Source organism: Sceloporus occidentalis, unplaced genomic scaffold, assembly GCF_023333645.1.
Source record: "Sceloporus occidentalis isolate IW3139 unplaced genomic scaffold, rSceOcc1.0.p SCAF_15, whole genome shotgun sequence".
NCBI lineage: Eukaryota > Metazoa > Chordata > Lepidosauria > Squamata > Phrynosomatidae > Sceloporus > Sceloporus occidentalis.
In genome coordinates, this window is record NW_028316995.1 from 9,212,008 (window position 1) to 9,237,432 (window position 25,425).

General features: G+C 38.6%; 1 protein-coding gene across 2 annotated transcripts in view; it reads right to left on the reverse strand.

Moving 5' to 3' along the window:
* LOC149303219 (threonine aspartase 1-like) overlaps positions 1-25,425 on the reverse strand; it is an 87,612-nt gene that overhangs the window by 48,220 nt on the left and 13,967 nt on the right. Inside the window, exons 6-9 of one of the 2 annotated variants that reach the window (XM_089481592.1) lie at positions 23,097-23,176; positions 17,735-17,841; positions 10,252-10,371; positions 8,449-8,527 (exon numbers count right to left, since the gene is read on the reverse strand). In XM_089481592.1, the coding sequence (XP_089337718.1) occupies positions 8,449-8,527; positions 10,252-10,371; positions 17,735-17,841; positions 23,097-23,176 (386 nt within the window). The remainder of the gene's footprint in view (positions 1-8,448; positions 8,528-10,251; positions 10,372-17,734; positions 17,842-23,096; positions 23,177-25,425) is intronic. The other variant, XM_089481593.1, reaches the window with a different exon arrangement.

Below are 25,425 nucleotides of genomic sequence, written 5' to 3' on the forward strand. Positions count from 1 at the left end.
TATAGACTGCAGAATGCTTCCTATGATAGCATACAATGCATGAACCTGTTGGCAACTAGGCACTATTATATATAACATTAACATGCATCTGAGAAGTATCATCTAATGTTATAAGAGTACTGGGCTGCAAAAGTCACATGCCTTTGCTATTTTCGCATTGTATCTTGTTTGGAACACAAGCTTTAAAAAAAAAATGTTAACTAAATTTATGTGACATACGATTTGGGCTACAACACTTGCCCAATGTTCACAAGTGTCGAGGATAGTACTAACGAAGGATCTGTATGCGACTAATCACCTGTTTTATAAACACCGTACAATAAACGTGAAACAGCAGACTGCAAGACATACCGCAACTACAGTTTCACAACTCTGTTCGCTTGTGACATCCCTGCCACATTCTCTTTGTTGTGTTATACATTGCAACTGTGTATTTTTCTGTAATCTGATTCAAATCAACTTAGGTCAAATGTGTGATAGGAGAAAGCAATGTACATTGTTGTTCAATTGGGTTTGCCTTTCTTTGTATGGCAAATACCTGTACAATTAGAAAGAGTTTAAAAATAGTCACTTTATTATGCTGAAAATCCAATTTTGCTAATCCTAAAACAAGAGGAAATCTTAATGCTTAAAATATAAATTTCTCTTGGGAGCCACATGACTTGAACAAGACCCTGCACCTACCAAGAAACTCTATGCTTACTGGATCCCTGTCTCCCATCGTCATTCTTCTACCTAGAAAGGTTTCCGATACACCTGAAGATAGTTAATCAATTGGTGGCCTGTCAGTCACAGGTATTTAAGCACCAACAGTGGGTCAAACAAGTACTCAGGTGATCTGTTCCAGTGACTATCTGCATGTTCTTGCATTATGTTCCTGTTTCTGGTTTGACATGAGTTGTGACCCCTTCCTGGCTTTTGGATTACCCGTCATTTGTTGCTTCAGACTTCAAACGACTCCTGCCTACCCCTCGGATTGGACTGATTTTCTGCTTCTGCCACGACCATGTTCCTGACCTTCCAGTCCTGCAAGTTTTGACCCTCCCTGCAACCGAGTTCCACAAGGCTTACAATTACAAAACAGTGATAAACGTGAACTTGGGATTCTCCTTGTATTTAATGCTTTACTAGTCATTTTACCATATCCTGGTCCACTGATATATAGAGTTTGCTCGTTAGTTGCACATCCCAAGACAGCCAAGGTCAGCAGTGGGCAAGGTAAACGGTTTATAAGAAAGCCTACCACTCTATATACATTATGCAAGCATGCTGACATGTACACATGATCACTTTATTTATAACAGTCCTAAAATATATCGCTCTTAGATTATCAATATACCAATAGCCCAAGTTAATGTCCCAACAAATAAAAAAAAAAATGTTATTTAAAAGAAATACCAAACAGCAGACAAAAGATGCTCAACAGTTACAGACCACATTTATTTGGAAAAATGCCGAACAATACTTCAGAAGTAGAGCCAATGGAACAACATGGGGAAGCAATATTGTGTTCCACAATTCATTATATTAAAACTGCTACTTTATGTCAATATTTCATCTTCAAATTAACACTGTGTGGTACTGTCAAAATATACAGGGGAAACCATGAAGAAAAAAATATTGTGCTGCCTAACTGAATGCAAAACCAGACTGCAGATAAATGCCAATGTTCGTCAATGGAGGTGGCTGCCTATGTGCTTGGGTTTATAAAGCTGTCAGCAATGGATGTGGCTGAAACACCTAAAAATCAATCATTTGAAGGGGCGTCCAGATACGTTTGGCCATATAGTGTCTTAACTTTTGGTTGCTATGGTGATACAAACAATAAGTCAGCAACGCAATCGCTATTTATACATGAATGACTATTATTCCAGAAGTAATCAGAAATTGCTATGGACAGTCTGTCTGACGGTCACCTAGGTTTCACAACTCGACATATCATATATTTCTTATGGCAAGTCAATTAAGGCATCTACTTCACCTGTTAACATATAAGAAATAAAGTAACATAAAAAGGTGTGGATGTATTTGGCGATGTAGTACTCCTAATGATAGAAACCTTGATTACTGATGCCTCCAATCCCTTCTCCAGCTCCTTTGATGTTGTCTGGTTTAAGTTGAATCTCTCTGACCAAAGTACATTCAGCCCTGTGAGTAAAGTTGTACCTCCTTCCTGAACGATGCAGTCTCTGTGTGGGACTATACTTTTTATACTTGTGTACACATTTTTGTACAGTTGATAGTTGTACCTGCAGTTCTTTGGAAATCACTCCTAAGGAGAAGCCGGACTTGTGGAAGAAGCTGAAAGAATTCGATTTCTAATCGATTGTTTTAAAACTACCCCTCGTGTGAACAGTGTAGATGTCTTAATTGACTTGCCAAAAAAAGTATGGTAACAGAAAGGTGTGGAGTTGTGAAAACTTAAGTATGAATTTCTTTAGCCTAGGAGTATGTAAACGTTCGGCCTCAGCTGTATAACTGTGAGCGCTGTATCTCTGTTGTGTATCCTTGTCTTTTCTTGTACGTGTGTCACACACAGAGAAAACCAATGATTGTAAAGCATAGTTAAGGGAGCAGCTCCACATATACATTGTTTCCCCAACTTCATTATTTTCTTATATTATTATTATTATTATGTACCACTATGGTATGCATCTTAAATAAACATATTCCTTTTTAAAATAACATACCATTTTGCTGTATTTTCTTGTTGAAGACATTTCACTGGAGCCTCTTTCCTGTCTTTACTACTCAGACTGCTCGTCTCTGACATAAACTCACTCCCATCACACTTATCACAATAAAACACCACTTACAGTGGTCGGACTGTTGTGATGCAATACATAGAGAAGGGGGCTTCGGAGGAATGACAGGACTTAAAACTACGTTTAAACATTTGTTGAAGAGACAAGGAGCATTAAGGAGAACAACAAAATGATAGGTTTCATTTACTTCTCGCTACATCATGCAGAATTTATTTTAAGAGGCCCCCCTTAGATAGGACATCATCATTGAATACCAAACCAGGGATCTTAATTTTTTGAGAAATGAAAAACAACTTTAGCCTACATAATATTGGACTACTGAATATAGGGGTTTATATATAATGCCAATGCCAATTACCATAGTAACCATGAATATTTCAGCTACCTAGTACCATTATCACTACGGCTTGGTATACTTAAACCCCCTATTATTTTACAGATGATACGAGCAAGAGACTTCATTGTAGTTAAAAAAAAATATATATATATATATATATATATATATATATATATATATATATATATACACACCGTATTTGCTCAATTATAAGACGAGGTTTTTGTCAGAGCAAATGCTCTGAAAAATACCCCTCATCTTATAATCGGGGTCGTCTAATAATCAGACCTCAAATAGGTCTGACTATGAGACGACTAAGATCCAGATCCCCCGCAGCTGCAGGGGACCTGGATCCTCCTGTCTCCCCCAACCCCCCCCCCACACTTACTGGTACTTCTGAGTCCCCGGTGTGTAGCTGGGGCAGCGTGTAGATGTCCATCGCGCAGACCTTTCCCGGCTCTCAGAGATCAGAGTTCCCCGCACCGGTGCAGCGTAAGTGCGTGGGATCTACATGCTGCCCCGGCTACATGACAGGGAAGTCAGAAGCACCGGTAAGTTTGGGGGGTGGGGGAGTGTTAAATGGGGGGCATAAGGCATTTCTGGAGGCAGAGTGCTCTGTGAAATGCCTTTTAACCCCCTTAATGCCACTCTGCCTCCAGAAATGCCTTTTAACCCTCCCTTATGCCACTCTGCCCCATAATATGCCTTTTAACCCTCTAAATGCCAGAGTGGCATATAGGGGTATAAGGCATTTCTGGGGCAGATGTGCATAACTGGGGGGCAGGTTGGAAAATAGAAGGAAATAAAACCAAAATATTTTTCTCAATCATAGCTTTTATTAAAAAAATATAGTTTAGATGAATGAACATTTACTTGAAAAACTTTTTTCCTATAGGGTCGTCTTATATTCAGGCTTTTTCTTTTTTTTTTCCTAAATTAATATTCAGATTTGGGGGGTCGTCTTATAATCAAATACGGTATATATATATTTATAAGTTTTTTTACTAATCCTGTTTAAAATGCATGGATAAAACCAGTAATCACTAGAGTTACTATTTAACACCAAAAACCTTAGTGAAAAAAATAGAGACCTATATACAGCAGTCCTCTATACCTAGATGGTAAAAGGTCTCCTTTGCAGTGATAATTTCTAAGTGTCAGCTCTGCGTGTGTCTGTGTGCGTCTAATTTTAGCACATAATGCTGGCTAATGGCTGAGCCAGTCATGGGTACTGAAAACATTATATAAAAACATATTGGGAAATTTCATGCATTGTAAAAGTATTTAGGGCAATCACAAATACTCAGAGTAACTCTATATACCACAAAGCCACTCTGCACCTGCTGCATCATGAACCATCCAGCCCAGAAGAAGCTCACGATTCCCTAAAAATTCCCTAAAAAGCTGCAGTACAGAAATTTGCAACGCTGTTGGAGTCAGGAAAGGGTATAAACACAGAGGTCAGCCTTAAACATCTTCAATACAGGGAGGGAATTTAACATGCATGGGACAGGCACATGGGCTTTGAACCTAAAATAGAAAATTCACAGCAGGAGATAACGGGCACCAGATGGTCCAGTAGGTTCTTATCCACAGTCAAATTCTTTCTGCCTATACAGGTCAAATTGTGATAAGTCTACAAGCCACAGCTACCTGACTCTAGGGGTTTTGTTGAGCTCAGAATAAAAATAACCGTAACATTGAGCTATGTCCATACTTTTTTCACCCGACATAAATGCACATCTCTTATCGGAACACTGCATAATTGTATTGGACGTGTAATATTACAGTATGAAAGCACACAATATGTTTTGGCATTAGACGGTGACCTCATAGTATACTGATATAATATAAACCTAGCCGGTGCAAATATTCCTAACTTAGACTGGCAGAGAAAGAGAACAGGAAAGTATCTCACCCATGAAGTTAGTGCATTTACAGTCTACTTATAAGACACTAGCCTTCTAATGTCACTAATCTCTCCTGATCCATCCACAATAACTTGAAACATGGGCACTGTATATATCAAAGATCCTTACTACTAGCAACGTATATTAGCCCAATATACGTTGCTAGTAGTCAGAGATTATATATATATAAAATTCAGCAAAGGGCAGTGTAGAACTGCGTGTAATTCATGTAATTAAAGACAATAAGTAGCATAAGAGCCAAATACAAATAAAATCACTTCTTAGTCACCGAAAACGAGCAGGGTACTCATCATATAAGAGGAAGGAGAATTTACTATTATATGCATATTATTCAACTTTAAATAAACAGACTATATTTAAGAGTGATCAAAGTTCAGCCGAGGCAGATTAAAGGGGCCAGACGCAGCAGTCGGTGTGTACATGTTATGTGCTAGACTTGGCTGGCTGAGTTAGAATGATGGACACCATCCCTCGTTCTGGCAAGCCAATTCCCGAGGCGTATTTTCTGTTCCCAAGTAATTTTAAATCCTCACACGCTAGCGTGTTGCTATAACGACCGCATTTATTTACTGTAACTTCAAAGAGAAAAGTTGTATTAAGCGTTCAAGTGATGGCAATATTAAAAAAAAAAAAAATTAAGAAAAGTTTATATTTAATTCAAAATTGTAAGGTCGCCAACCCTGTATTCCCAGAAGACGCAACAAAGATTGCGCAAACTCCTCAAGACAGATGGTGTTAAAAATAAAATACAACAAAAAATACACTTTAAATAATATTCCTACAAAACACAGCATGCCATGGAAGAAAAGTAACTTCCACCTTCACTAAGCCGGAACTATCACCCCCACACAAAAGTGCCTTCCGACATGACTATTGCATTATACCGCGGTTAGCAACATACTCTTATTTCTTGATGGTAATTACGTCCCATTTGTTTTTTTTTGGGGGGGGGACTTCACTTTACATAGGTATTGAACAACATCAGGTTGCAGAATCATTCCATGTTAGCACAGATGGGTATCTAGTTGTCTTTGTAATTCCAGGGTTGTTTGTCCAGCAGCATACAATTTTGGTTTCTTGGTGTATACATTCTGAAGGACAGAAGTTTCTCCAGTAGATGATACTGTAAAGATGCTATAGACTGGGGTTACAGTAACGGCACAGGGGGAGACGGGTAATAGCATCATTGTGATTCACAAATGTAATGTTGGGGGGCTAACACATTTCAGCAAACCACTATATTGGCATGGTTGTGAACAGCTAACTCTTTTTGTAAACAACCATCCAGTAGTGATAATAATAAAAGTCAAGTTTCTTGTTGACAAAGTCACTTCTGCAACAAAATATTCTCAGATATTTATTTAAAAAATGCTCCTTTATCTTTCCGCAGAGATATTATAATTTGTACGCTTAACAATTTGCGAGTCGGGAGTGTGTAACTCGAGGAGGTTACAATGTAATGCCATGTAATTGCTACACATTACGTCTCTGCGATCCTTTGTAATTTTTATATTGTATTAAAGATAAAAGAAATTGAACTGGTTTTAATTACATTTCTAAAGTAAAATTAAGCCACATACCATGTTGTTCTATGATATTCCTGTCCTCAATTATATCATACGCTGACATTTGAGAACCTGCAGTGCCCTCTTGTAAAAAATAAAGCTTTCTCAAAGGGAATACAACATAAAGAAAGGTTACGCAACAGCCTTAATCAGCCCTTCACACCTTAGATTGAGGATAGCTTTGTGTTTATCCCAAGGATGTTTAAATTGCCCCACTGTATTAGCCTCTGCCACTTCTTACTTATCTATCAACCTCTCAGGAAAGTAAAACATATAGAAAATATATTATCCAATCAGAGTTAGAAACTTCTAAATAAAAAGTTACTGCTGAGACCCAAAAGTTGCGTCATCAAAATTCCATAGCTATGGTTTATTGAGTCCTTTAACTCCAGACAATGCTATATTATGTATAATTCAAATTTTATGAGTTGTTTTTTTTTTAATTAATATTGTATTGTCCCACTATCTGCTCGATCCAGGGCTGGAAAAAAAACTTGTGAACAAGTTCTGAGCTAGAAGGAAGTTTTAGAGACCAATATCAAATAGCACAAAAGGTTAGGACAGAGATCTAAAAGTCTATAGCACACCTGGCTCCTGAGATATGTCAAGCTCCATCTTAATGGATATATAAACAAGTTGACAGCTTAAGTAATAAACCGATAAGATTATGTAACATTATGCAGCTTGATCTTCTCTTGTGAGTGTTATCGCATAGAACCTTCTCTTATATTGTTTAATATTACACTGCGCTCAATGTTGTTTTTGAAATTAGGCGATTTCACTTGAATTAGGTTCCCATAACCCCTAAATGCTTAAAAAAAAAAAAAAGAGGATTTAAATCATGTTTAAATGAGTCATTTGGCTTGCAAATCTATAAGGTGTAATTTAAACATACATTTACCGGCCTCTCTCTACATGGTAAGCTTTCCTAATCTTTTGTTTCTGTAAGACAGAACTGTTATGATATCCACTGCTTGCTATGACCTGTTTAGTCATTCTACATCACCGAGCATTATAGTGCTATGTACATTAATACATAATCATCTCTATGCCAGCACAGAGCCAAGGACAATATGGCCACCATCAATTCCCTATGTTGGGTCACAGAATGCTATGTGCACAAGCGCACAGCCCGTTACGTGACTAAAGGGACACATAGCTACAGACAAACCAGAAGTACACTGCTACCAAGATATGGTAAGTGAATCGGGTTTCTTGCCCGGTCATCTAAATTGATGGATGGTCTTCACAATATCAAGAAGAGCACAGGAGAACAATTCACGAGTGGAGGACAGTTTGTATCCATCAATATTCAGCTATAGTAAGGAGTTTTGAACAATTCACCGTTAGGGTCTCTGATGTTTTGATCGTATTAACGTTCGGTTTACAATACCATTTTGGATTCCATATTGTGTTGTGATTGTTGCAGTGATATGCCTGAAAATGTAAATACTTAGTAAGCTTCTCAACAGGAATATTTCATACCTTGCCTGCCAGTGCCAAGAGATTTTGGGATACTGGATAAGCTCTGGCTAATCAAACATTCACTCATTATATTTTGTTTTTCATTTCGTTCTCAGGTACTTTAAAATATCTATATAGTAAAGAAATGTAGTATCCCAGATAAAGATAAATACACAGTGACACAGTGACTTTAATATAAACAGCAGCCATGTAGCGTCCATGTAGAAGCAAACTGGGCTTTTATAACTTTGATGTGAAATACAAATACCATTTCCTGTTTATCTCTGTCTGAGATCACAAATTCTCCAGTAAGTAACATGCCATTTCAGCCACTGTCATTGGGTTACAGGAGTAGTAAGTAAACATGGAAATGAAGCAGCAAATACCTGAAGTACTCACAGCTGTAGAATAAGGATTGTGAACTCCAGTGTTCTCAGCCCAGCAGCCACATCCATAAAGAGCAGCCTGTGAACAAGATATATTAAAAAATATAATTATGTGAACTTTAGGCAGTGTCCAAGAGCTTGCCGGCACCTCGCTTGGAGCACCAGTTACCCTGGGACCGGCCAATAGAGGTTCCTCTGCATGAACGTGCAGCCCACAGAAGAACTTGCACCTTATCAGGCTTAATCATAGACGTAAGATTCCATGATTAAGTCTAAGGTGAAACGTGTGAGACCGTGTTCTACTCATGCTTTTACGATGTGACAATAAAGCTTGAACTTTTTACTCGACAATGGGGGTACTACTTTATGATTTATTATTTCCTTACGGGGTGCGCAAGAATCCGCTCATTTTTTTCCCCAATGAATTCTCCACCAACGTGTTTTAAAACAGAAAAGGAGTTATCTCCCCATTCACCTCCATAAGTGGAAGTGTAGGCTTAGTTTTTACAATGTGTCTACTAGTACATCTAAATTATTTTGGCCAGGGTTTTTTTGTCGAATTTGAATTTTATAAGGATATGCCCAACTATTACTTCTTGATTGATTCATATAGCGCCATCATATTGAGCAGCTAAACATGACAATTTGGACAGAAACAAAAAGGTAATGTGCATATAGCATGACAAGTACCAAGTTGGATTGTAATATATATTAACCTTATTTTATCATCCTTATGAAGATTTTTCTACCTATAGAAAAATATTCTATTACATATTTCATGTAATTACACAACATTCTAGGCCCTATTGACTAATTAGCTGCATTTTTTGCATATCCTTGGAGATAAAGTAAAAGATATAAGGTGCCTGTACCTGCATGCACCAAAGTAAAACAGTATGCCGTCTGAAGCAATTTTCAGCTACTTCTTTCGTACAGTAATTGGGTTTATGTAACCTTTCGACTACCACATTGCTATAATGACAGTTCTACGGGTTACGTCACATCACGGCATTATTGAAACAGAACCCATTTTCGATCCGGTGGAAACCGAAAGGAATTTCATGCAGGTCGACTTCTGTATAAACAGAGACCGAAATGTTGAAAAATATGCCAGTCAAAAGTTTCTACATTGACCTCATCTTATACTGAAGATAAAAAGCTCCACTTATTTGAGATACAGCAGGATCAGGTTTGATCTCCGCAAAAGATATGAATGATTCATAATGTCAAAGAGACAAATAGGCAGTAATCCCGATTGTGATCTGATGACTGGAAGGCTATACATAAGCCTCTGTATGCTTTCATTATAGCAAAGTATCTATTACAGGTTATTTCTATTATACTTCATTTATCTTGAAAACATAAACCAATGTCTGTACTACTTATAGATGAGACCTAGTATTTACATAAAAAGCTATTTAAATGCCAACTCCGTACTGCTGGAATGAGTCCTTCCAACACCTTCTGATGCCTTCATCAGTGCGTCTTTCTGCTGACTTTGGCCACTTAATGGATGTGTCGCATTTTAAACATCCCGTATTCCTACACTAAATGCAGTGTAGTTGTCTTGCACTACATTTATGTATAGGTGCATATGATTGAAAAGGGCAATAGATACATATTAAAAATTCATCCTAAGTGCTGTGTGCACTTTAGCTTTTTCTTTAGCTAGGGTGGAAAAAAGGGCAAATTTAAAGGAACCACACAGCCATGTGCATTTGATGGCTGGAGTGTCCCTTTTTTTTAGCTTTAGTAAATATAAGAAGAAAAGAAAGGTTCTTAAAAACAACATATAAAGGTCACCTGGCCAACTCTTCCTGGATGCTTCATGGCTAATCCACCACTGGAGACAGCAGCAGCTACATTCCCGTCTTGGTCAACAACAATGGCTCCAACAGTGTCCAAAGATCCTGAGTCATTCTCCTGCGGAGTAATAACAGCATATTATTAACAAGGCACCGAGGCAGCCTTTAATGTAAACTGATTCTACTATAAATACAAGAGAGGAAATATATGCATTTAATTGGAGTTGAGAAGGTCACAAGAAATACGTAATATTTCGGTATTATTTATAACGGCATAAATAGAGCGCAGCTTATTAGATGCACACATGCAACGTGTTATCATAACCTCAGCGAACCATTGTGTTCTCAGCGTTCTGTTATGCGGTTCTTTTTATTCTATGCCTATTAGGCAAGGTCAAGCTTTATACATCAGTACATCAGCAATATCAATTTCACAGTAATGAAATACAGCGAACGGATTGAGTGCCTGCATTTAAGTCAATGTTGCATGCTTTGCTTAACCCCATAGAAGCACTGTTTGCATTGAAAAAAGCAGGGCCAAAGCAGAGAGCCCACATCACACCCCAGCAGGGCTATCTCTTAGGGTGCTGCAGGCAACAAGAAGTGGGGGCTAATGGCCCCACTCCCCACCATAAACAACCTGCCCGTCAGTCAGGCTCTTTCTCCAATATTTCCCACCTTCAAGCCTACTTACATTTTAAATATACTTGTAATGCTTGGGAGCTGTCTGCTTGTGCTTAAGGACACTAGGAAGGACTATGGAGTTTTCAAGATAGATGGACATTACTCTGTGGCTTCACAAAGTGAACACAAAGTGAACATGTATGTGAGCTGAACAGCTAAGCTCAATTATTTCTCTATGGATTATGAAATGCCAAACTAGTGAGCTTCTCTGCATTAATTGTGTTATGCAGGGCAAGAATGTCATGTCTTTGTGCTCCATATAAAAGGCTTCACCAGGGTTGGCCTTTCATAATGCATTCCACAGTCAATGATATATATTATACATATATAGAGATATATCTATATAGATATACACACACACACACACATACATAGGTGTGATTTAGGTGGTGTCTGAAAGTACGCATTTTCTTTTCTATGCAGTTACAACTCAATGGTTGACCCACATGATTACCAACTAAAGATATGATGTCATAAGTGCCATAAATTCGATTCTCACTGTGCATAACCTAACAGTTATAGAGTTGTAGACGTAAAATTTAATTTCGATAAATAGTTAAGAAATGGTGATCCACACTGGCCACAGGACATACATAGCAAAGCCATGTGGGCACCTGCAAAGTGACCTATTTTTTTCACTGCAAAGAACATGTAGTAACAGGACACGAGGTCAGTTATCCTGGAAGTTCTACAAACCCAAATTTTAAAGTGAAATGTTTCCAAAGACTAAACAATGTTTCAGATACATAAATATATAAAACAAAAAAAGGTAACGCAGAATGAAAAGCAACCCAAAAATGATGCAATGGATAGAAAGAAAATCAATTACCCTCAAGTAGTCATGAAAACATGCAGATGTGGCAGACACTTTAAATATGTTACAGGTCAAGTGTGGTGCCGCTGTAGTATTTATAGGGGAAGGAGAGAACCAAAACCAAATTACATCTTTAAACATTTAATAATTGTGGCATACAATCATCTCGCCTAGCAACTCAACCTTTTGCGGTTATAAACATTAAAGCGCATCCAGGATTTATATCGCATTTTATTAGGAAGTTCTTTTAATAACACAAACTATGGAAATGGTTTCTGGTAAAATGTGCTTGTGAATAATGCCAGATGATTGCTTGTTTTCTTTTTTTTTTTTTTCTTCTTCTGGAAACGAAGTTGCTCAAGGAGGAGAAATCACATTCGGGGATGTATTACTTCCAGCCATTAACGGAGATGAATACGATGATGTCATTAAGAGTTATACTGGTAGTAATCTTTTAACTTGGTTTAACGAGAGACCATCTTCTGAAGGACTGTTTACCATGAAATACGATTTTTGGTGTGTTGATTGAAAACATGGATGTTCCTATAAACATCCAGGAAACTCTGGGTTCACGCCTCATTCTTTTGCATTAAAATAGAGGGATGTGAGTTTATTGATCATATACAGCTTCATCCAAAAATGCGATATCCTTCATGTGAACGTCATGGGTCATTGACACGATGTCCTAGGCTAGATTCACATTTGGCGTAAGAATAATACACGTGCATGTGTTCTAGAGATAAAACAAAAAAGGTTCATCGAAGAACACTGCAGTAGAATGCTTACTTTGTGTTTAATACAAAGACATGTTCCCGGTGTTCAGGGTAAACTTTATTAACTTCTCCTGGGAGAGTAGCGTTTACAAAGAGGCTTAAAACATAAAACCCATGTTAATTAAAAAGGACTTTTGACCCAGATGACTCTTCCTTTAATTTAAACCGGGATAAGCTTTAGCAGCTGTAACAGATAAGCATGTGTTTGAAATAACAAATATAACATATCCTGCCTGTAACATACAGTGCTCATATGTGGGCATCCCAAAGTAGAGAATGGTGCAGAATAGCTCTGCATGCAGGGGGTAAACTCTGGATGCAGGGGGTAAATCAGACTGAAGTAAAACTACAGGCAATTAATAAGGAAACATAATGGTGCAAGCAATAGATTTGGTGTATGGCGATAACATACTGCAACACTTCCCATTTATTTTCTGAAGGTGACAGATAAAGGTGCCATTAAAAGTCCAGACTATCTTGAGAGAGCAGTTCCTTTTATTTAGCGAGAGTTTAAGCAGGTTAGTATTGAAGCCAAGCAAACATTTGCTGTCTATGGCATTAATAGAGGGGGTAGAAGGACCACGTCTTCTAGGAAATGCCCAGACTCTCTGAGATGGAGATATTAACTCAATGGAGTTTATCTGCCAAAGGGAGAGATGTCAGGAGACTTTCCAAGAGAGTCGATGTTTTAGCTCACTCACTTTTCATTGTGAGGGGTCAACACTGACAAGTTTCTCCAGTAAGGAGGGCTGAGCTGGCCCTATGTAATGCATAACAATGCGTGAAGAAACATCACTGAATAAACTATTCATTATACAGGGCCTTTCCTGCTGGGGTTGGCCTTTTATAATGAATAGTGAAGCATGTTTCTACAGTAAGAAGGGCCAGACTAGGATTGTGTAACACATTGTTAAATGGGTGAAGAGACTCAATGATAATACATTATACAGGACCAGACAAGTTCTTCCTGGTGCAGAAGCTCAATGGAGTTGGTCCCACATAATGATTAGTAAATACGGCAGGTAGAGAGAGGCTGTGTGCTTAAAGGATGTGTAGTTTCAGAGCATGAGATTTTAGTTTAGTGTCTATGAACTATTTGGGTGCAGAAAAGATTTGTGTTCGGCTGTTTATATTCTGTGAAAGCTTGCTTTGTTCTTTCAAGAGCATCAGAACTCATCCGCAAGCATGTTGCAGAGTCGCTTATAATGAATCCTTAACGACTTCCTGATTTTAACTGACCAAAAAATGATTGTGATAAGGTTTGATGGTCTTGACAGCAGCTTGTTTCAATATGGTAGCAAAACTACTTAGAAGACATCTGGAGGAATCTTGGATCTCTGGATGGGGAAGAGGTAGCATCTAGTTACATAAGCTGAAAAAACACATGCGTCCATCAAGTTCAGCCTTTCCTATATCTGTTAATTTGTTGCTGTTGATCCAAAAGAAGGCAAAAAAACCCAGTTTCTAGCTCTACCCACTCAGTTCTTCACCCTTCCTGCAGTTGCCTTGTCTTCTTTGGTGTGACAACACCTGACACCACCCCAATGCTTTTATATGGAGCACGAAGACAGCCATCCAAAGAAACTGGCCAGGAACATTTTCTGGGATGTAGACCCAAAAAGAGATGGCCATTTTCTATCAAAGATTGAGGAATAGCCAAAAAAATAAAAAAAATAAAAAAAAAATACGTAATGCCAGTAGGAATTTTAATGGTGGTCTTTCTAGTTCATCACTACAACTTAATCACCAATTGGCAAAGCCCAAAAACTACAAATCAGTCAGAAGATTGCTTAAATTATACAAGAAACTATTAAACTCAAGCTCATTAAATATTTAGCCTCAGGCCTTTAAACGGTTTTCCTTGAACCATATGGTAATGACACCATTTTCCAAGAATTCTAGTATATCAAGCACAGGAGCAGACGAAGGTACAGAGCCTGGAAGGTACCCAATAAATAATATATACGTCTACATTTCTAAAATGGCTAAGGATGTTAAAAATATGCAAGAGGGATCAAGAAGCCATACATTCAAGTTTATATCTCTGTTAAAATGTGTAAAAAACATCATTCACATGGCTGAATAAAACAGACAAAAGTTCATGGTGTCTAGTAAGTACTATCGTATTTGTCCAAAAAATGACAGTTAAATAAAAAGGGTGCTGTAGGGCTTGCAAATGGACACTTATCCGCAGGCTGTCTGTAGGAGACAGATTAAATATTTACCATTATTTGCATCCTTATTCAAACATTTGAAGTGCCTATCACATCCGGCTTTATGGCATGACTGCAGATGCCCATGTGTGCTGCTGTTGCCACACCGGAGGTTCCCGATACCTACAGACCCTGGTTGAGTTGCCCATTTTGCCTTATTGTTACGTGCGGAGAAAAGTATCAGGCTCGGTCATAGAAGCTCATGACCTGGGAGCAAAACTCTGAAGATAGGAAATGTATCATTTGAATCAGCAGATCAAAAAAGAGCCATTTATATTCTCTTGATAACGGGAGTGTTACTTCACATTATTCTTAGCGCTATTTGCGAGGATAGTTCAAAGCATTAAGGAGAGCATGTGGTCTCTGGACAAGAACTACCAGCATTAACTTAAAACTATATAACGCGTTGGTCTGTATATTTTATTTTAGTCTCTTAAAGGTTCAGATCCACTGAGACAAAATATTAATGACACTCAGGTAAACCCTCGCAGAAAACCAAAGCAATTGACAAGTGTATGTAACTGAAGAATTATTTGTAGCAAGGTTTCTGGGCAGTATAGGACTGACATTTCTAGTGCTGCCTTTGGCTACAAAAGTGTTTATGGGGCAATAATGTTTATTCCATTATTCCATTTATTCCTAGCTCGGCCAAATGTGGGAAGGCAAGCAATTACTATATGGAGTTAATACGTAATTCTGCTTTGCTGGTCAAGGGTGCTTATTCTGTAGAACAAAAAGGAAACAAAATATGACGGTGTGTAATTTAGATCTATAAAATGAGTTCTCAGAAGTGCAAGCTACAAAAACACGATTACGCTTTTAAGGGCCTGAATCTATCTAGCGCCTAAACAGGAGTATTATTAAGTTGCATCGTATGCTTCGCACTGTTTTTAACTAGGGTACATAAAACAAAATTGTGCAACGTGTCCACAAATAAAAAGAAAGTCATGAAAATAAAGTATGGCAGCAAAACCTTTTACTGTTTCTACATTGAATTCCAGTTTTGCTTGAAGGTAGTTAAAAACTCATTCTTTCCACTTAATGTGAAATACCATAGTCAAATCTTGACGAGGGCTCCTTCTAAGCCACCAAACGGACAACTGAAGACAACTGTAAAATAACTTACTTTTCCACTGCTACTGTAAAAGAAGAAATTAACCGGATTTCAGCACTTTATAATAGGTATAATCTTTTTGTACAGTCTTTGGTTTTTGCACATTCCTACTATGTATTACACGACGAGAAACTTTAGTCCTCTACCATGAATAGAAAATAAAAAGCTAGGTGAGCTGGTCCTGATGTGGTGCCCACCCAATACGGCATGGACTCAAGTGGGGAGCTTTTTGAGTGGCTCCCTGGATCCCTGATGACAAAATACATCCATGTGTTTATATATGTTACTTATTATTTCTTTCAAGTATACTTTTATCAAAGTTTTGTAAAATTGGAAAGGGGGGTTCAGTTTCCCATGAATTCCATTACCACCTTTTTAATTATAAAGAACATTTCACTGTAGTTTGTACTTTCATCATGAGATGATCTTAATTGATTTGATAGAAGTCCAAAAACATATAACCTAAGGACAAATAAATACAACTTGGTCTAGACTGATTTTAGGTTTTCTTGCTACTTTTAAACATGGTCATTGGAATAAAGTTGCAGAATCCCAGGAGAATCCTTTCCTACACTTATTCTTGCATTAGTTGTAGAAACGCAAGAGGATAATAAATGCAAGAGGATATAACATCTCGACATTCCTGATCACCCCAGTTCTCAACCTGGCTTTGGCTTTCGGTAATAAGCATGAGACAGCTGCCAGAACAAATTCTATTAAAGAGCCAAGAGCAGACGCATCAAGAACCACTATCGGCTTGGTCAAGAACAGAGTTTTGTTAACTTGAACGTCCTCTTTGCTTCACACGGTGTGTCGTGCCCTTTCTATTGTTACATTAGACGGTCCAATCTGTTCTCACTTTAACTATGAACAGGTTCCAAACAATCCATTGGACTGGACTTCACATGTTTTCCTGCCAGAGGGTCCTGTAACACATCATTGGATTGTTTGCCAGAACACAGGACGTGAGATAAATGAGGGTCTGCTGGTTTTTAGCACACATGCAATGCCCAAAATGGAAAGTCTGAGCCCCTACCTAAACGACTAGGTCATACCCAGAGGAACGTGAATATCCTCGGATAATGAATACGTTGGATACAGATTTTGTTTCACTATCTACTTTTAATACACATTTGTTTTAATGATTTGGAAGTTATAAAAGCAACTTTAACAAATCATAAAAAAATCAGTGCTTTCTAAAAATAATAGTGTTTAAGAGGAAGTAACCAATTACATCATGTTATGATTCAGTAATAACCAATATTGCGATTGGAATTATATGGCTGGCCAACAACAGCTATGTGCGCGCCAGTCAAGTATAGATTAGTAAAACCATACACTGAAAATGTCTGCTAGCTGAATTGCCGGTGACAAGGGATGAGTGAGGTATTCACGCAAGAAAGTGAAAAATATGTCAGCACAGTGTATTATATATATATTATACATGTACACACACTAGCATGTACACACACAATGGCTAATTATAGCCACTAGCCAAAGCTAAGGGTGGCAGGTAGGGGCCACCAGGGAAGATCAGGCTCCGCAGTACACCACTTAGTGGGCTGGATGGGAAGATTAGAGACCTCCTTTGTAACAGATGAATAATACTATGGAGGTCTGCATCTGGCCAGCAGATCATCCATAGCACATTGTATCTACACACATTCACATCCTCTCCTTGACCGCCAAGTTTTACTCCTTCCTACTTTTTTTTGGATGTTTCATTTTTAAAAGTTAGAAGTACGCGGTTTCAGAAATTGCAATATATTTTCTTAAATACTACAGATGATCAGTTACTTTTTATCTGCAAAGCCAAGAATATTGCTATGGTACTTATTTGGTTAGGAAGCCGTAATGCTTTAACGAGTGATAGTAACACCAACCTTTTCACTTGATTGTCTCCTCTTTTTCAGCTGAATGAAATCCGTTTCCACCTTCTCAGCCAGCTCCAGTTTTCTTTTATTGCGCTTAAATGCAGCAAGGCTTAATTCTAGAAAACAGAAATAAACCACAGTTATGTAGACAGATTAACAGAACAACTCACAACTAATCAAACATTACGTTCAAAATCAAACAAAAAACACTAGTGAAGTCATGTTTGTTAGGTGAATGTTAGACACAAGAAGCGAGTACAAATGTCCCAAGATCCGCACCATAATAAGATGCCACTGCAATGACGCGTCTTATTATTTGTTTTATATAGCGTTGTACAATGGGTAAACAGGACATAAGTAGTGTATAACATAACAATTTGACCTGCAGAAACAAAAAGATAAGGAGGGACTTTCAATAAATACCATAACTTTCACCTCCAAGATAAAATAATCAAACGCAAGCCGACCAAATTCTAAGAACATTTAACTGGACTTTAAACAGCGTGTTCAGAATGAAATATCACTCATGAAGTGAGCAAATAAATGAATAAAAACGGATAGGGTTTATAGGAAAAAAATCTTATCGTTTATAGGAACATGCCAGCAAAAATAAGCCATCTTCCAAGAAGTTTCATGCCGTGTGCAGTATGCACGTCACAAACGGACCAGGCGGTCACTGGGAGACGAGGGCTGTTCTATCGCTGCCCGAACATGCACGCATGGTCACAGAAAGAGCAGAGTCCTCTTGTATGTATCCGTTTGTCTTCATCAATCCGTTTGTCTTCATCAATTCTAGGGTTTTGTCATTCCCTTTGAATGCACTTATTGTAAGAAGCACTACTGAAATTGTTGGGGCTATATAAATAAAGCATAATAATAATAATATTATTATTATTATTATTATTAATAATAATAATACAAGCATTTTATCCAGAGGGAACCCAAGCTGAGAGGCTAGCTAAGGTGTTAACTAGAGAAGCTGAGAGACCTTTCTTCATACCCTGTGCATACAAACGCCAAAAAAACTTTTCGATGCCAATTATATAAAGAAGGCTTTTTGGGGGGGGTTTTCATGATAGTGTCATGAGTGGGGTTTCTTCTGGATTGCATTTTGAATGTTAACAAATATGCTTTAGTCGCAGCATAAATGTCGTGTATAAGAACACACATGGAAATGCCTGTTGAGAACATTCTGCAAAGCTGGGTAAAGGGACCCCATACACAGAATGTTCAGACATATTTGTTTAGTAATTATAATCTGCAGAAGGAAATTAATAGTTCTCTCCGTCTTCATCACTAAGACTAAACGGAGACATAACAAATGGAAGGAGAATACAGATGAAAGCAATGTTACAACTATCACTCCATTTGGCAGACCTTTATCAAGATTGTATTCAACAATACAGAGAGCAACATGAGTTGGGATAATTGTTTTCAACTGCCTAAATGTAAATAGATGTGAAGTCATTTTACGTCCAGAGTTCCCAGTTGGGAGTTCTAATTTATTTAATTGCAAACCCATATGTTTATGTCATTTAAACTAAAAAGAGTGTGTGAGATACCACAACCTTGCTTTAATGGCACATATTTCTATGTATTTATATATATATCTCAGATCTTAAAGGATCAAAAGAGCTGGACCTAAATTCTTTGAAATCTGTGAAGTCATAAACAGCATTCCTGGAAACATCCCATCTGTCTGGGATCGTATTATGCGGATTCAGGGTGGACCCGAACAAGTCTAAAAGCAATAGTAACTAATAACCAAAATAATGTTTACATTAATGCAATCACAGCACACATCTATACCATGACAGTAATCAGTGTTTCGCGTAATCGTGCAAAGGAGTTGTCTTGCGCCACAAGTTTGTTCTGCATGCCTACATGCTATATTCATCCACCGATAGAACCGGACTATTTGTTACAATCTTCCTTGGTCATCGAACTTACTGGACTTTTCATGTCAAATCAGAAATAAAAATAGAGTTTATTGATTTGGCAAAGTCTCCTAGGAATGACCACATTGTAGGGGCTACAGAGAATAGCATGGCAATAAATATACATGAATACGAGAAACCCACTATGGTAACTAACATTTATACCCCAAATCAGGTCTCAACAAACCCTAGGTGAAAGGTTCATCTAGGCTACTAGGAATGGCTTCTTAGACCGCGCTTGCATTGTGTTTCTATGTATTGCCAGAGGATGGCTGCGCAGCGGGGTCACATAATGACTAGTGGTAGCCAGACAGCTCCTGTACTACATGGCTGGCCCCTATATCCAAGCTCGGTCTTTAAATGTTATTATATATAAAACTTCTATACAGCTAAATACAGGCGTCTGATGAAATAAATTAGCCCCAGTCTGTTTTGCTGATTTTAATTTACATTTTAAACATTTGAGCCTTCACTTAAGCATAAGAATTAATTTCCCTTCGCTAAGGCGCCAACAAAAATAAACCACGCTATAAAATTGCTTACACACTTTGCGGTACATACCAAATGTCTGAAGGCCTTGCAACATACTGGCTTCCTGTGGAAGACACTTTAATTTACATATGTTTTGCATTTTAATCCAATGAGGTGGTATAAAAGCTAAAAAAAGGCCTGCTTTATCATTCCCCTCCTACACAATCTGTTTTCAGTCAAGATCTCACCATCTCTTTCTCTAGTTCACTATTCTTTGGCAATTTTAAACAATGACAAAACCATAGTGAAAAAGATTATCAAATATTGAACCCAAGCTTAACTATTCTACACACATTTTTAAAAGACAGCATAACCTCCCGACACCCCGCTAAAGAAAATTGTATATTAAAGTACTCTGTATTTTAACATGGACATCACTTCTGGGCCTTTTGATAAGCACACTGTAATCACCTTTTGATAGCCTCTTGATGCCCTTTCTTATTTATATACCCACCCCTAATGGCCCTGGCCTCTGGCTGGTGGTGGAGGGGGATTTTTTAATCTTACCAGCTATTGGCTGGGGCCTGTGATACACTCCCTGGCGGACAAATGATCAGAGGTTTCAGACTTAAGGTGATTCAATGGTGCTTAACTCAAGTCACAGTGGAACTGGGTCCCTGGAGACTCTGTCCTGTATTGGTGGAGGGAGTGGTGTGTGCCTACTGGCCCTCACTCCTCTTTGAAGACTTGTTTCGTAGTGGACGTGAAGACTTCAGTGGGTCTCCTCTTGGGAAGATCCTAGAAGATCTGGCCCACTCAAGGCTTCTGCCTGGGTGGGAAGGAAGGGGCTGCATATCCCTTGGGGGAGTGCAGCCCAGAAGACGAGGACTGGGACTCGGGTCCACTGTGGCTCACACAGTTTGGATCACCGGATCATTTTCTTCAGTATGATTTTGCACACAGTAGTAGAAGACAGAAGAGCATGAACCTCGGACTCTCAAAAAAATTAAAAAGCAGCTGCCTTCTCCTCTATGGTCTAACAACTCTTGCTGCTGAATGGCAACTTGAATCAATGGCAGGTAAATGCTCCCACTGAAATCCAAGCACTTTCCACACATGCTCACGAGTGTCTGAACAGACCTTGCACGCAGCGTTCACCCGAGCCAGCGCTGCAGATAAGTGGATGTAAGTATTTCGCATGCAGGGAGACGTGTTCGGCTGAGCAAGTCTCCCGCAAGGCATTTCAGCGAGAGGTGTGAAAAGGGGCAAACACATATGGGAAGATTCTGCATCAAACTGCATATGATTGTTGGGAGTGACCCTTTTAAATTTTCTATTGCAAATCTGGGTTCAAAGCAACCTCACATTGCGGGATTGTCCCCAGGGCATTTAAATTAGCGAGCAGCAAAACAAGGCCTACGAGTTTATCCAAGGTGACAATGGTTTCCTCCATTGTTACTTTGATCATTCTTTCAATGGTTCTTCTCAAGGTTTTCTTATCAACTTATTATGTTGTATTCATTTTTTCTTGCCTCTAAAGGTCTCAGAATTACCATGGCTCCATTAACACCCCAAGCCCATATTACCAACCTCTTCATAAACTTGCTCCACATTATTGGCCTGTCATTAAATGAGAACAGCCACTACGAAATGCATGTTCCATATAAAAAATTAGCTGTAGAATCTTCACCTCTGTGGTTTATTTCAAGATGAAATTAATTAAAAGGTTCCAAAAGTAAATTTTTACGTTAGAAACACGGTTATAAAAAATGAATGTTTTCTTTATGAAATATAAAAGGCTGTCACACCATTGTTCTTCAAGGGAGTTCTGTTGTATTTACAAATCATAAATATTAAGGTACATTCTTTAATCAAATCCTACAGAGGATCATCAGAAAGTATGCTGAAATCAGAGCAAAGAAAAGGACAAAAAGAAAACAAACCTTACGAATTGTATAAAGATTCAATGCTTATCGATTCATGGTTCACATACTTCCCATTATGTAGAAGAATTGCTGATTCTTATAACATTCTTCTTCCTTTACACAAACATCGCATTGTATATGTTACAGGAGTGTGTCAGGAACCAATTTTTCACTGCCTGAACCATGGCTTTTTTTATACCTGTGGCGTTTACATCTGCGACCACTAGTGGCCACCCTCCGCCCTCTGGAGCACTCAGAACTCAGGTGTGCCTTGTTACCTGGGTTGAGCCCTAGTCCATACATCCAGCTGGGCCTTGTTATCTGGATTACCCTGCCTTTATGAACCTGCCCTGCCCTTCAGTCAGGGCCTTTGTATTGAAGTCTATGGACCTTCCTGCTGTGGCTCTGCACCTGTACTGTTCCTGGTTCCCTGCTTTGTGTCCTTCCAAGTGGACTCCCTGCTTTGTGTCCTTCCAAGTGGACTCCCTGCTTTGTGTCCTTCCAAGCGGGCTGTGTGCCCTTCCAAGCGGGCTCTCTGTCTGTTGTGCCCTTCCAAGCGGGCTCTCTGTCTGTCGCGCCCTTCCAAGCGGGCTCCCTGCCAAAAGACTTATTACCTGTATTTTATTTTGCCATACGTCTGGTTACTTGCTTAGACTATATTACCCTTATTTGCTGGTCCTGTTATATACATGAAATACACTGCATTACCTGGATTTCTGTTTGTGGTGTCTTTGTTTGCATAATCATGCACCGTGGGTTACATACTGAACCCCAAGTATCCCCTGCGCATGGGCTCCTACCTGACCTGATCACCCGAGTCCTGACAGAGTGTTTACCCCATGGAGAACAGAGATAGCCTTATTTTTTCGCTGAGCACAAGTCTATGTTATTCAGAGCAGAAAAGACAGAAGAATTTGTGTTCAAAACATGACCGTCCCTCCATATATCATATGGAAGATGCATGTTATTCGGAACGACACACTAACAAATCACCAGAATGTCACACATTGTTTATTAAATGCGCCATCAACAACTTACTTGTAGCCATGATATTTGGAGGACAGGTAGGTATTCCGTGATCCACAGCCCATTTAAATGCGCCATCTCCAACTAGGAAGCTATACACAAAGACAGAATGGTTTTACTTCAAAACTTGTAGGAACATTAAAATATTATTTATTGGGATTATTTTTCTCCAAAATGTTTTGGTTTAGACAGCCAGAAAAAATATGAAAATTGCCTGCCAGCAAGCCAAGATTTAGTGTTACATGAGATTCCGCACTCTCCTTCACCTCTCACATCCAGTCACTCAACAAAGACATCTCTCAAAGGTATCCTGAATGTCTTCCTGAAATACTCCAATCTATCTTGAACACCCCTGTCTGACTCATTTTCTTATCCCATTTTCTGCCTTCCCAAACCCTGTGTAATTAAATGGAATCTCTATCACTTGTCTTCAGCGTAGTATTGCCTCTGGCCACAACTTGCTTCTCTTTTCCACCATAATCCCCTCTTCCCACTTATCCAGGACTTTACCTGGTGCTCTCCTTATTCCATGGAATTCTCTGCCCTGTTCTGTCAAACTTTCGTCTACTTACTCGCACTTTAAATGCTTACTAGAAACCCTTACCTTTCAGATCGCCGCATCACTCTAACCCTCCTTCAGTCTCATTCCTCCCCAACCTTCTTATTCATTGTAAGCTCTCACATGCAGAACCCCGCACTATAATCATAATATAAGGTATTATAAGGAATTACAGTGATCCTGAATGGGTAGGTAAAAAACAACCAACCAAAGAAAACACAAACACTAAATAGTGAGTAGCCGACCGCCAGCCTTTCGCTACACACTACAAATATTTGTGTGTCCAAAGCTGCCCACCTCCTTGAACTAAATGCACAGTCTTTATCAGACCTATATGGCGGAGGGACCAAAGCTTGGAGGCCTCTCCGCAAGTGAAATAATGAAACCTGTGTTAGGTGTTCCTTTCAACAATTTTAATAACCATAAAGTATGCTTTCTGGCACACGGGCTGCACATTTTTGTTGATGACCCAAGGAAAGTATTTTTTTTTTTTTAAATAAAGATATATTATCTGTAAAATATGCAGAGATTCAGGACATTGGAGCTAAATAGTGCTGTTGAGAGCCGAAGTCTGTCATCTAGCTGGCAAAGCAAGGCTGGTTGGCACTTCTACTCTCCTGGCCTGAACTCGAAGTGATGAAATATTAAGCCAGTACTTTTGGAAACAACCTGGTCTCTTCGGACACAAATCATGCTCACAAAACGTGAATTGGAAGTATAACAGAGCTGTCTAGATCCTAAGAATAAATTAAAAAAAGCGATTGGAAATGTGGGCTTTGTGTAATTTAAAATCTACAGTGAAAGGTTCTTGATCGGTAACAGACATCTCAATGCTGAGGCTCTACAGGTGAGTCAAAAATGACAACTGACAGCTCCAAAGCATCTTTGACTACTTAAAACAAAGATGAATACAGGTAATAGTAGAAAGCAGTCACCATTTGCATTCGCATTTTCACATTGCAAACACAAAGAACACAGACATATTACTTGTGTTACTGACCGTAGTAGTAGTAGTACAGCACCTGTTGGCATTCTATTTATAATCCAACACTGATTGTGTATTGTTGAATGTTAAAATAGATTGTAAACTCACAAGGTCAGGGACCGTTCTGTAGCAGTCGTTCTCGGCATATGATGATGTTACTGTCAAACTGTACATATGTATATGTATATGTATATATATATTATATATATTAACAGCAACTACAGATAGAAAGGCACTTCCAATACGTCCTGGCGCTGTGATGTGAGGATTTTGTGCAATAGAAATGCTAAAGCTAGAAAAGCTACAAAGATAACCCACTGGAGAACTATGTTTCAAGAATAACTAAAATACATTTTATGGGATAACCAGGGTGTACGATTTGATTCTACGATTAAAATGTATGCCATATGCACTACCATTCAAAAGTTTGGAGTCACTTAGAAATGTCTTTTTATATCAAAGCACATTTTGTCCATTAAAATGACACCAAATGAATCAGAAATACAGTGTAGATGTTAATGTTATAAACAACCGTTGTAGCTGGAAAGGCTTTTTTTAATTGAATATCCTCATAAGTGTACAGAGGCCATTTATCATGTGTTCCAATGACACGTTGTGTTCACTAAGTCAAGTTAATTGAAAGTAACATGTAACTAAGTAACATGAAAACAGCAAAGTGACTCCAAACCTTTTGAGCGGTAGTGTAGGTGTGACAGGCAGCTGAAACACCATGTAACTTCTACTTCCTCCATCATGGAACGCCAAAGGCCGGCTTTAAAAATATACGATGTTATTTG